At 35.1% G+C, this 12,317-nt stretch overlaps 1 protein-coding gene across 6 annotated transcripts in view; it reads right to left on the bottom strand.

The window, feature by feature from the left end:
- Positions 1–433: 433 nt before the first annotated feature.
- Positions 434–12,317, bottom strand: part of LOC144453011 (uncharacterized) — a 32,822-nt gene continuing 20,938 nt past the window's right edge. For 3 of the 6 annotated variants that reach the window (XM_078144273.1, XM_078144267.1, XM_078144268.1), the window contains 7 exons: positions 11,513–12,040; positions 10,591–10,734; positions 10,090–10,158; positions 8,701–8,889; positions 8,036–8,154; positions 6,848–7,096; positions 434–6,347 (listed from right to left, as the gene is read on the bottom strand). In XM_078144273.1, the coding sequence (XP_078000399.1) occupies positions 6,285–6,347; positions 6,848–7,096; positions 8,036–8,154; positions 8,701–8,889; positions 10,090–10,158; positions 10,591–10,734; positions 11,513–12,040 (1,361 nt within the window). In that variant the 3' untranslated portion in view covers positions 434–6,284. The remainder of the gene's footprint in view (positions 6,348–6,847; positions 7,097–8,035; positions 8,155–8,700; positions 8,890–10,089; positions 10,159–10,590; positions 10,735–11,512; positions 12,041–12,317) is intronic. The other 3 variants (XM_078144269.1, XM_078144270.1, XM_078144272.1) reach the window with 3 other exon arrangements.

Here is a 12,317-nt window from a genome sequence, read left to right as displayed (position 1 = left end):
TAGGGCGATACATCCATGCATAAAGTTAGTGTTTATTGGGGCAGTTATGTAATGTCCAAATATGGTATATTTGTCAGCTAAGGATGCTACTTATACACTGTTTACATCACTATAGCAGCTGGGGTTCACTTTCTGTGCTAATGGAGGGAGTTTGACCAGACTGTGGTTAGTAGACCACAGTTGGAATCCAGACTATGGAAGCACTGATAAATATATATAATTTGGGCACGTTCAGACTACCACACACAAACAATATGCAGGGTGGGATTTTTTTTTCAATAAACTTTCACTAAGTTTGCTGTGCTCTTGATTGATAAAACATAGGCCAAACAGATGTATTCTTTTCCTTTACCAATCTTCTGGAATGTGTTAAAAAATATTAAAACAGTGCGTTAATTTTTTATTTATTTATTCTTTTATTCATTTATTCTTTTGCATGGTGGGTTATTGTACTTGGATTGGTTTCATGGACTCAGGAAGATAGAGAGGGAAAGCCTTACTAAAAAGTATTTTCTGTACATTTTGACAAGGCCTAATACAAAAAAATTGTGTGGTTCCGATTATGCTCAATTTTAGAATAGGTGGGGTAGGTAGATTTTTTATTTTATTTTATTTTTCTGTGTGAGTGTCTAGTTCAGGTTTTCCATTGTTTTCCAAATGGTCTCTGTGTTGTTTATTTCTTCCTATCAGATGTACAGCCATTACAGATTGGAAGAACAGTTTTATATTGTCTTTTTAAGTTGATCTCAATATCAACATCCAATATTTCTCATGCGACTTCACAATTTTTGCGATTTTATTATTTTTTTCTCGAATACGTAAAAAATAGTTTAGGGTTGGCAGCGAAAATCTAGGTGGGGTCGGGTAATCGGAACCAAACAATTTTTTTTTAGGTCTAACTTGGGAAAAAGACATCAATGAACATGACAAGTCAAGTAACGAATGAAACTATAAAAGGTCAGGATATATTGATCAATCAGTCATCAATTTCCAAATCAATCAATCAATCAATCAATCAATCAATCAATCAATCAATCAATCAATCAATCAGTTATTCAATCGATCATTCACTTGGTAGATCAATTAATGCATCATATGAGAATTCATTCCATTGATCAATATCATTTGAATGACAAATCAATCAATCATTAAATTGATCAGATAATCAATCACTCAATAATAATGCAAATTATCATTCAATCATGCAATTGATTAATTGTCATCAAATAGACTAATCAATTACTCATCATTTAATTGATCAACCAATCAAAACTAGGTTATCGATTGTTGATCAATTGATTGATCGATTGTCTGATCAATCATTAATCACTCAGTGAATTTATCAATTAATCCAAAATCCATAGTACTGTACAGTAAGATCAATTATGAATTCATAAAACATATTACGACTACAAATGAAAATCTTATCATCTCTAGTATTGTTTGGCATCAAATGTCGAGGACACAAATTTTAAAACTCATTTTTGTAAACCACAGTTATTTATATGACAGCCTCCTACACTATTAGTTTACGTTGCATCACAGAAAAATATATTCTGGCTTGTGAAAATGCAAAAACTCTCAATAATAATTTTATTGACTCGTTGACTGGTCTCTGTTTAGTGGAGATACTTCTAAATGAAATCTTTCTATGACTAGAATGAAAGGTTGGCAATATCTTACCGACCAGATATGGGTTTTGCAGGTCGAGATTCTACAGCGTTAGGGCCCGACCTTAAGAGGGCCTGCAAGTTGCATTACTAAAGTCCGCAAAACCCCATATTCGGTTTGTAAAGGTTTTATCCTATACCCTCTGATAAAATACATTAAAAAATATCACAGCCTAATTTTGGAGAAATAATGGTTCGGTAATTTATGCAACTGACCTTATTTGGACAAAGTGTGCATGGGCATGATATAGCAATTATTGCATCAATGTGAGGGCGCTGTCACCCACTGAATGGGTATATGATGATATCTCTTTTATACAGTGAAATACACATCCACTGAAAAAGTACAACCATTTCTGGGTACATCTATCATTTGCTTCTATCTGATAACAGTTTACAAGTGGCTGGTGTTTGAAAATTTCTATCACAGTGCACACACACATACAAGATGATACATTTTATCTCCCTGTGATGTGAGCACAAATCAACACTGTCAGATGAGACATTGAAGATTCAAACCAAAAAACTTTATTTTGTGGTCACAGTGATATAAAATGTAACATTTCATGTGCGTGTGTGCTATTACTGCCTGTATTTTGTTTGTGTTATCTGCGACAAAAACATTGCGCAAGATGTCAACGACATCGTACCACTTGCTTGAAATGCTATACTCTCTTTAGTTTGGTAGTATTTCAGTGTATGTACTATAACTGCAAGGCACTAGTACTCAGCACACTTTTGTGTAAGGCAAATCTACTTTTTGAGACTTAGTAAAAATTTCTACTCACAGAGTCGAAACTTTCTTGAAAGTGAATTCCAAATTTCCGACATCTCTTTTGAGACCTTTAACATTTTTGTACCACTTTGACAAGTATTAACAAAATAACTCACAAAGTAGTTTAACCCTGTTGCCATAACAACTAATTGTCCAATCTATTGTGATCTGTAACTGTCCCTGTTACCATGGTTATATTGTTGACTTAACTTCTATATAAAACTGGCTGCATTTAATGCAGATACATGCTTTAACCTACAATATTTTTTGGGTGTTAAAATTCTTGAGTACTCTAAAACTGTGATCTACACTGACAATATAGTTGTAATACACATTTAATAGTAACATCCATCCAAATATGAATTTTACAATAAGTATTTTCACGACCTTTGACCTGCCAAATATCAGCAGGTAGAAAAGCCAATTCTTTACATGTTTACATGATGCACAGAATCTTAAAAGTTTACAATTCAATAGACCTATCAAATGTAATGTGCGCCCCCAAGAGTTATCACTTAATATTCCTGCATGACTATGGACTGATAGATCTGTAGCTGGTTTTTGCTTATGTAACCAAAGCGCCAACAGTGTAAACAGCGATGGATCTTTCAATCAAGGTAAGACTTAACAATTTTACACATTTCTCAATTTCTCCTCTGTAGGGCGCTAGCATAACTCATATTGTATTCTCCACTTTGTCACATGAGGGCGCACTACATTGAAAAGGTCTATCATAAAGGTATAGTCTACATTTGTGGAAAAGGCACAAGAACACTGTTTCTTTAAGAAAGAGGTTAAAATACTAGTAAATTGAAGACATTAAAACCAATTTACAAAGTACTTTTACTGTCTACAGGATGCTTGTATGTACAATTTGATGAAGAAATTTCCTTGGATTAAATAGGTTGCAGTTCACATCATCTGGGTTAACCTCTTGCATGTTGAGGGTTTTTATTTGACCACCAGGCAATATTGAAAAGCGCCCTCTAGCAGCATATATTGCTGTGAACATGTCTGTTCACTAAAATGGCTCTCTAATGCAAGTTTGGGAATCGACTGTACTATTTGACGAATCATACTTAATGTTATTACAGGTACTGAGAATAAGTCAAGCGTCTTGTTCTATTTTGACCCTCTAGCATGAGATAAAATGCTATTACAGGTACTGAGAATAAGTCAACGTTCTTGTTCTAATTTGACCCTATAGCATGAGGTAAAATGCTATTACAGGTACTGACAATAAGTCACCCTTCTTGTTCTATTTTGACCCTCTAGCATGAGGTAAAATGCTATTACAGGTACTGAGAATAAGTCAACCTTCTTGTTCTATTTTGACCCTCTAGCATGAGGTAAAATGCTATTACAGGTAATGACAATAAGTCACCCTTCTTGTTCTATTTTGACCCTCTAGCATGAGGGAAAATGATATTACGGGTACCAAGAATTGCTTACTTCATCTCCTAATAATCATTTTGGACAAGACTAACTATTTTACATTAAATTGTGATAGAATCAAAATTGAATATATTTTCAACAAACTCACCGTGAAATCTTAACCAATATGTAAACTGAAAAAGTATTTATTAAATCTGAAACACACTGAAATGAAAATTACAGCAAAAAAATTCAATCCATCAATAAATAAATTAAAGCAAATATTAGAAACCCAACACATTTGTATATTGCACCTGATAAATAAACATTTTGAGAAATTTACATCAGTTCACTGATGACTTCGTCAAAAGATGTAGAAAAGTCAAGCGTTTTTTTACTGCAAGGTCAATATTAAGTTTAAGTTTGTAACCTGTTAATAAATGTCCACTTGCAAAAATAATATATTTTAAGAAAAATATGTTATAAATAGCACCTCTAGTGTGTTTAAAGAAATGAAGAAGTACACCTTTCCTGTGTACAACGCCCTCTAGTGACAAAAAAAGATTATTTGAAGGTGAAATTTGAATATTCTGACTTCTAGAGGCAGTATTCGCTATCTGCCGTTTGACTGAAATCATATGACTTGATGTTTTTTGATAAGTTTTTCTACTTTGATTCGCCAATGTATTCAGTGAATCAGCTTTCTTGGGACTTTATGTTTATTTTCCCCTGTGAGAGGGGGCGCTGTTTACTGGAAAGGTAATAAATATACTAGACACAAGCCAAGTTATACTATTACAACCAAAAACACAGGAGTTGTTTTTAGCTACTCATCTAAATCTCCCAGATATGACTTGGTTTCTGTAACTCTATGTAATTACACCCTATATATAGGGTATCAGGCTTTAATGACTTGGTTTCTGTAACTCTATGTAATTACACCCTATATATAGGGTATCAGGCTTTAATGACTTGGTTTCTCTAACTCTATGTAATTACACCCTATATATAGGGTGTCAGGCTTTAATGACTTGGTTTCTCTAACTCTATGTAATTACACCCTATATAGGGTATCAGGCTTTAATGACTTGGTTTCTGTAACTCTATGTAATTACACCCTATATATAGGGTATCAGGCTTTAATGACTTGGTTTCTGTAACTCTATGTAATTCCACCCTATATATAGGGTGTCAGGCTTTAATGACTTGGTTTCTGTAACTCTATGTAATTACACCCTAAATATAGGGTATCAGGCTTTAATGACTTGGTTTCTGTAACTCTATGTAATTACACCCTATATATAGGGTATCAGGCTTTAATGACTTGGTTTCTGTAACTCTATGTAATTACACCCTAAATATAGGGTGTCAGGCTTTAATGACTTGGTTTTTGTAACTCTATGTAATTACACCCTAAATATAGGGTGTCAGGCTTTAATGACTTGGTTTCTGTAACTCTATGTAATTACACCGTAAATACAGGGTATCAGGCTTTAATGACTTGGTTTCTATAACTCTATGTAATTACACCCTAGATATATAGGGTGTCAGGCTTTAATGACTTGGTTTCTGTAACTCTATGTAATTACACCCTAGATATATAGGGTGTCAGGCTTTAATGACTTGGTTTCTGTAACTCTATGTAATTACACCCTATATATAAGGTATCAGGCTTTAATGACTTGGTTTCTGTAACTCTATGTAATTACACCCTATATATAAGGTATCAGGCTTTAATGACTTGGTTTCTGTAACTCTATGTAATTACACCCTATATATAGGGTGTCAGGCTTTAATGACTTGGTTTCTGTAACTCTATGTAATTACACCCTAGATATATGATAACAGGCTTTCAAGGGTTAATTATTATGCATTGGTTGTGCCACACTATAAATTTCAAAGTTTCTATGATTTTCTTGATATTTCATGAACTATGCTTGGCTTGCATGAAGTGTACATTGTAACTGTGTCACTCTCTGATACTTTTAATCACTTAGTGATAAAATACAAAAAAAACCCACACGCTTCATCATATCTGACACATTAGATGCATAAAAAGACAATGTCGCTTGTGTCACCGCGATGAAGATGTATACACTCACAAATAGCATCTCATGGTTCAAAAATGTAATCCTAAGTTAAGGGCTTGGCATATCAAAAAGGAATCCCATCTGATGGACTTGTTGACACTTTCTGCATATAAACATATTTAAGTAATTCTTAATTACTGGGTAATCATCTTTGTAATGTTCCAATTAACTAGGGCCAATTGAAAAAACAGATGCAAAAATATTGAAACTGGACTCATTTTTCACAAAAACAAACACACGTTGGAATTGTTCATTACTTCAGCCGTGGATGTGAGAATGATGTCATCTCATGGATGGTCTCTTGTGAAAATGAAAGACTAAGTTTCCTTTGATTCTCGCACTCAGAAAGATTGACTTGAGAGTCAAAGGTCAGGTTCAGTCCACTTCGGATTCTTCTTCTGAGCTGCTCTTCAACACATCTACATCTACAACAGAGCCCTGAAAGTGAAACATACAGAAACAGTAGTAAGTTTTACATGAAATAAATAAATACATACATACATACATACATACATACATACATCCATACATACATGCATGCATGCATGCAGACAGACAGACAGAGACAGACAGACAGACATACATACATAGACATACATACATACATACATACATACATACATACATACATACATACATACATACATACATACATACCCATACACACATGCATACATACATATGTAACATACATGTACAACATATGTAACATACATGTACACAACACACACACACACACACACACACGTACATACATGCACTCACATGCATATACACACATGTAGATACAGACACACACACACACACACACACACACACACACACACACACACACGCGCACTCACATGCATATACACACATGTACATACAGACACAGACACACACACATTACTGCTAGTGTCTGGGTTTTTAAACGAAAGTCGCTGCATCACACTTACCCAGCCACCTTGTTGGCTAATCCATTCTGCAAACCTATCATTGAGAAACGTCAAGGCATTGTCTCTAACTTTTCTGACGACAGCCGGCGTTTTACCCGCCACTTTGAGCACATCTTTCGTCAGTTTAAACACCAATGCCAACTCCCTCACACTGGTGTCCTCACCAATCATGGTTTGGGCGACGCCCTTGAATGAATCATATGTCGTATTCTTTGCAAGTGAAATCAGCACGTTGAGTGGAATTTGAAGCTGAAAGTGACAAGTAGAAGAAGATATTAAAATATATGAAAATGTTGTATTTCACAATCTTTAAGAGACTGGAATACGTCATATTGTGATTAGTGATATAAAAGATTTCATACATTGGCCACTAGGAGTGCTGTTCGTAAAAGACTCTGGCATATGCCATATTGTGATGATCAGAGACATAAAAGATTTCCTACTTTGGCCACTAGGAGTGCTGTTCGTAAAAGACTCTGGAATATGCCATATTGTGATGATCGAGACATAAAAGATTTCATACTTTGGCCACTAGGAGTGCTGTTCATAAGTTATTTTGAGGCCAGACATGTAAGCCACAATACAAATGTAGTTGAGTATTGTAGGTTACAGACAGCAGACATGTACAATTGTCTATGTTGTTCTCACTATTATATTAGTGACTGCCAGTAATCAAAACACACCTAACCACTACCATAATACTCTTTTCAGAACACACAGATTTCTTTAATGCACATTTTGTTCGGATTTATGTATTGCTATACGTTCAGCAGCCATGACGAAATTCTAGCCCTCACTTTGCCAATCTGGGGGTGCCCTCTTACGATCCGATCCTTACATGTAAAACCTCAGTAACTAGAATACAGCATACTGGGAGCTCTCCCAGAAAAGTTACATTTGTGAAAAACAAATAATCTTCGCTTGTTGTAAAGTAAGGATTTCAGTCTACTTAGATCTACAGAGTAATATTTTGCCATTTCTGTTCTCAAAAAACTGATTTTAGACCCATGTATCAGGACACCCAATATTGCTTACTTTTCAGTAGATTAGGATATACTGTAATACAAAGCAATGTTCACTGGAGAAAGAAACTCTTTATTTATTTATTTTTAACTGGAAATTTTTTTAAAAACTGGAATTGAGGAATCTTGTAATACTTATTTATATTAAGTAAAATTTAAAACTTACAATTTCTGAACTTGACCGTCTGTCGCCATGTTCTCGTAGTCTAATTCCAAGGTTGCGGGCATCCGTCTCTGTGAAATTTTCCTCAACTTTTCTTATTTCCTCTTCTTCTTTTTCAATTTCTTTTAAAAAAAGAGAAAAGAGAGAAACATGTTATAACAAAATATCACAGTTATATCAAAATGTGGGTTACATAATGTTGATACTGAGTGCAGAACAGTGGACTGATTGTAAAATAGATACACATTTATACAAAGCTAGGGAGTTAGAATGGTTTGAGATGGAAGAGTGTGACTCTCTAAGACAGATAAGAATGTAGAACAGTGGACTGAGTGTAAAATAGATACATTTATACAAAGCTAGGGAGTTAAAGTGGTTTGAGATGGAAGTGTATGACTCCCTAAGACAGATAAGAATGTAGAAGAGTGGACTGAGTGTACAGCAGATACACATTTATACAAAGCTAGGGAGTTACGCTTAGGTTTAAGTTTTGCATTAGACCCCCTAACATATATGTGATTATCTCAGGTCCTACCATTTTCACATTGATATTTTGAGAACAGTTATGCTTGTTGAGTGTCCCCGTAAATCAATAATAGTACAACCCATCTATTCAGCTTAGCAGAAACCATTGTTTTTATAGGTATAAATGGATTTAAAATTCTTACCTTTCTTGTCTGGTGACATCCCTCCACCACCAACAGCACCAATCAAATCTGTTGATTCACCAAGTTCATGATCAACAGCGATTGTGTCACCGATCCGTGCCAATGTTTTCGCAATCTTTTCATAAAGTTGATCTTTTTCCGCTGCAGTTCTCTCTGTGAATGGTTTATATTCTTCTTCACTGCTGATGTCTGTTAATAAATACATTATATATTGTTCAGAGATTGTTTCATCAAAACGAATAAAGCTAGAACATTAACGTGAGTAAAAAAACTATTTCCACTTATGCATGCAGTGTTTCTGCTTGGGTCGTGGACCCTGATTACAGGAGGTGTGGTTAAAGTGAAAATGATGACAAATTTTTTTGTGATTTTTTCTAGATGGGGGGGTGGGGGGTGGGTAATATTGTTTTACCTACATACTGGTATTAACAAAAGCACTGGTACATGAGTGCTATCGATGTAATTTTACCACATCTCTTACATGTTATACCTCCTGATCCTGTTTTTCTCAAATTGTAACTTTTTGTGTACAAACTTATACCCAGTGGCATGGTAAAAATAGAATTACATTGGGTTCTCAAACAAAGCTTAGCAAAAATCACCGACAGTATTTTTCTTAAGGCCAGTATGTAAATTGATATTTTCATTGGGATCTCATGGTAAAATACATGGGGAACTCAAGACAGCTTTTGCCTTCTTTAAAGTGGCCATATGGATGGGGATTGGGTATTTATTTTGGATTTTTAATTTATAAAACAATTTTATCATGGCTTCCTACTTGAAAAATCAATGTGAAATAACATATACAAAGTCATTGTTTGTAACTTCATAAATTGCAGAAAATAAACATGTAAAATATTTGTTATTGTACATACAATAACAAACTTTTTACACACTTTTTTTTAGCTTTTTTGAAATGTATTGATTTACAAACACAGACTTTGTCAATGTTGTTTCACATTGATTTTTCAAGGAGGAAGCCATGATAGAATTGTTTAATAAATTAAAAATCCAAAATAAATACCCAATCCTCATCCATATGGCCACTTTAATACAACCCTTTACAAAAACACCAACATGTACACAAAATACAAAAAAACTATTTGGAACAGGTATGCAACTGATGTTGTGAATTAATTAAACAAACAGGGATCCAAGGTAATTATAAGAAAGAAAACAGAAAACAGTAGACAGATTCTCAACACTAATAACACAAAATATTTAACACAAGTATTTGACCACATCAAACATTATTACATCACTGTGAACTACACAAGTTGCAAAATATCGAAATACATGCCAAAAAAATAACAGAGTACAACATCAATGATTTTTCAAAAAATTATGAAACATATTAAAAATCTTTTTTTTTTGGTGACAATTTCTCACCTTCGGCTGGGATCAGTATAAGCCCAGGTTTTAAACCTTCAATTATGTAATAATACCGATTAGAATCAACTGATTAAATCCACGTAATTAGAAGCACAGAAAGAAGAGAAGAGAGGACACGCATTGTTAGTAAAGACAAAAGTATACAAGTCGTCCATGTTAGAGGGCGCTGTATATGAATGAACTTTTCTTTCTTCATGCCCATCTTGCATGTTTGTTGGTTTTATGTCTGAAGAGTGTATTTTCATTTTGTCTTTGAAAGAGGAAAAGAGAGTGTGTGTTATCAGCTTGGTCAATTTCAGTCATTTGTCGCATGAGAAAAATGTAAGTTTTAGCATACATTTTCACCGCTAAATGATGTCTCCTGAATTGTTACATGTACTGCAAGTACTTAGTTCAACAAGACACCATGACATATTTCTTCCTGTGTGATATTCTAAAATAAATCCCTAACCTGTTGAAAGACATGTGTAACATCTCTGGAAAGATTAAGTTACTCACCTCCTTCGCTGCCCCCATCGATAACAACATCACTCGGTAATGCACCTGCTGGGATACGAGTTACGACTGCCTGACCATCACCTGTTGATACATGGCGTATACGAAGATCTCTGTTAAACCCCAACTCTAGCGCTTCAGTGATGCCTGTGTGTTGATAGAAGTGATGCAATGTGTTTAGAGAAGCAGTGCATATGTTAAGAGCTCACAGATGTAACGTCTGTTATGAACATGCAGTAACGCTTGCATTAAGAGCAGTAACGCTTGCATGTATTTACGAGACGCCGGTGCTAAGCGCAGTAATGCATTCATCAGAATAGCAATGCCCATGTTAAGAACAGCAATGCATGTGTTAACAGAAGTAATATTCGCTGAGAAGTCATGTAGAGCAACAACGCCTGTGTTAAGAGCATAAACGCCTTTGTGAGACTCACAGCCGTGTTAAGAATAGCAATGCATGTGGTAAAAGAAGTAACATCGCTGAGAAGTCATGTATAGCAGCGCATGTGTTAAGACTATTACCACCAATACTAAGATTACAAATGGCTATGTTAAGCGCAGTAATGTCTTTGCTAAGAAATAGCGCAGAGTGGCAACGCCTGCATTAGAGCATAACATTTGTGGTTAGGGCAGTAATGCAAGTTTAGACCAATGCACCAATGCTGAAGTTAACAGCTGAAGTATTATGTATATCTTTGTATGAGAAGTGGTGCCTACACCAAAAGAGGTTGCACAAGTTAGAAAAAAATGATCCTAAAAATTTTGCACTTGTAGTGATTGAGAATTTGTAACTTCTGTACGAGAGAAGTGGTGATTTTGTACATTACTGAAGTGAAGTGCTGTATACTATACAAATGTATTATTCTTAAAGTGTGTTGATGTTGATGTTTACAACTACATGTAAATCACTTCAGTGTCTACTTACCGTTCAATCCTACTGGATCCACAGTAATTGCATTTTGAAGGTTCAACGACCTTGGTCGTGTGGGTCCATGTACTGTGGCACCAGAGTCACTAAATTTACTTCCAGCGAGTCCGTCAGGTTCATCACTACCACTTCCTCTTCCATTATAAATCATTGGAAACTCTTCTCCGTAATCTGGTTCATCTTTCATCTTTTCGCTTTCCTTAGATTCACGTTTATTGTCTTTCTGCGTGCGATATGCCTCATGGCGGTGATTCCGACTCAAGTCGCGAGTTGGAATGATGACAACTCTAGCACCCCTGTCTTCAGACGTATGCAAATCAACACATAGGTCTGCATGGCTGTTATCGGGAGTCGGACCTCCGTATATGACCTCCCCATTCGGTATCGTAATCGGAATGCCTGAAATACTGTCTGGCGTTTCAGCATCGCCATAACCTTGGTATTTCTTGTAATTTTTCGACCGCCTTGAGTGGTTGTCTGTTTCTAGAATATCATTTGATGAGAGAGATGATGGAGTAATACCACCTGTTGAGTTAAAGAGAAAGAATGAAAGTTAGAAATATATATTAGATTTTGAGAAATGCATATTTTGCAATATAGCGACATGCTTACATTGCATACATCCTGTCATACACTGTTGTCAGTTTGGTTTTACTTTATACACAGAAGGCTGTCCTTCGTTAACATTTTTTTACGCTCAAAAAGGTAAAAATTTTTTACTATTTTTAACAAGCTATATCCAATTTGTGTGATCAGAGAATAGGTTGCTCCGAGTCCTTTAGGCTATACTGTATCTGAATGT

This window comes from Glandiceps talaboti, chromosome 23 (assembly GCF_964340395.1).
Source record: "Glandiceps talaboti chromosome 23, keGlaTala1.1, whole genome shotgun sequence".
NCBI classification, from domain to species: Eukaryota; Metazoa; Hemichordata; class Enteropneusta; family Spengelidae; genus Glandiceps; species Glandiceps talaboti.
Note: the sequence above shows the minus strand (reverse complement) of the source record. Positions and strands in the feature narration are given on the sequence as shown.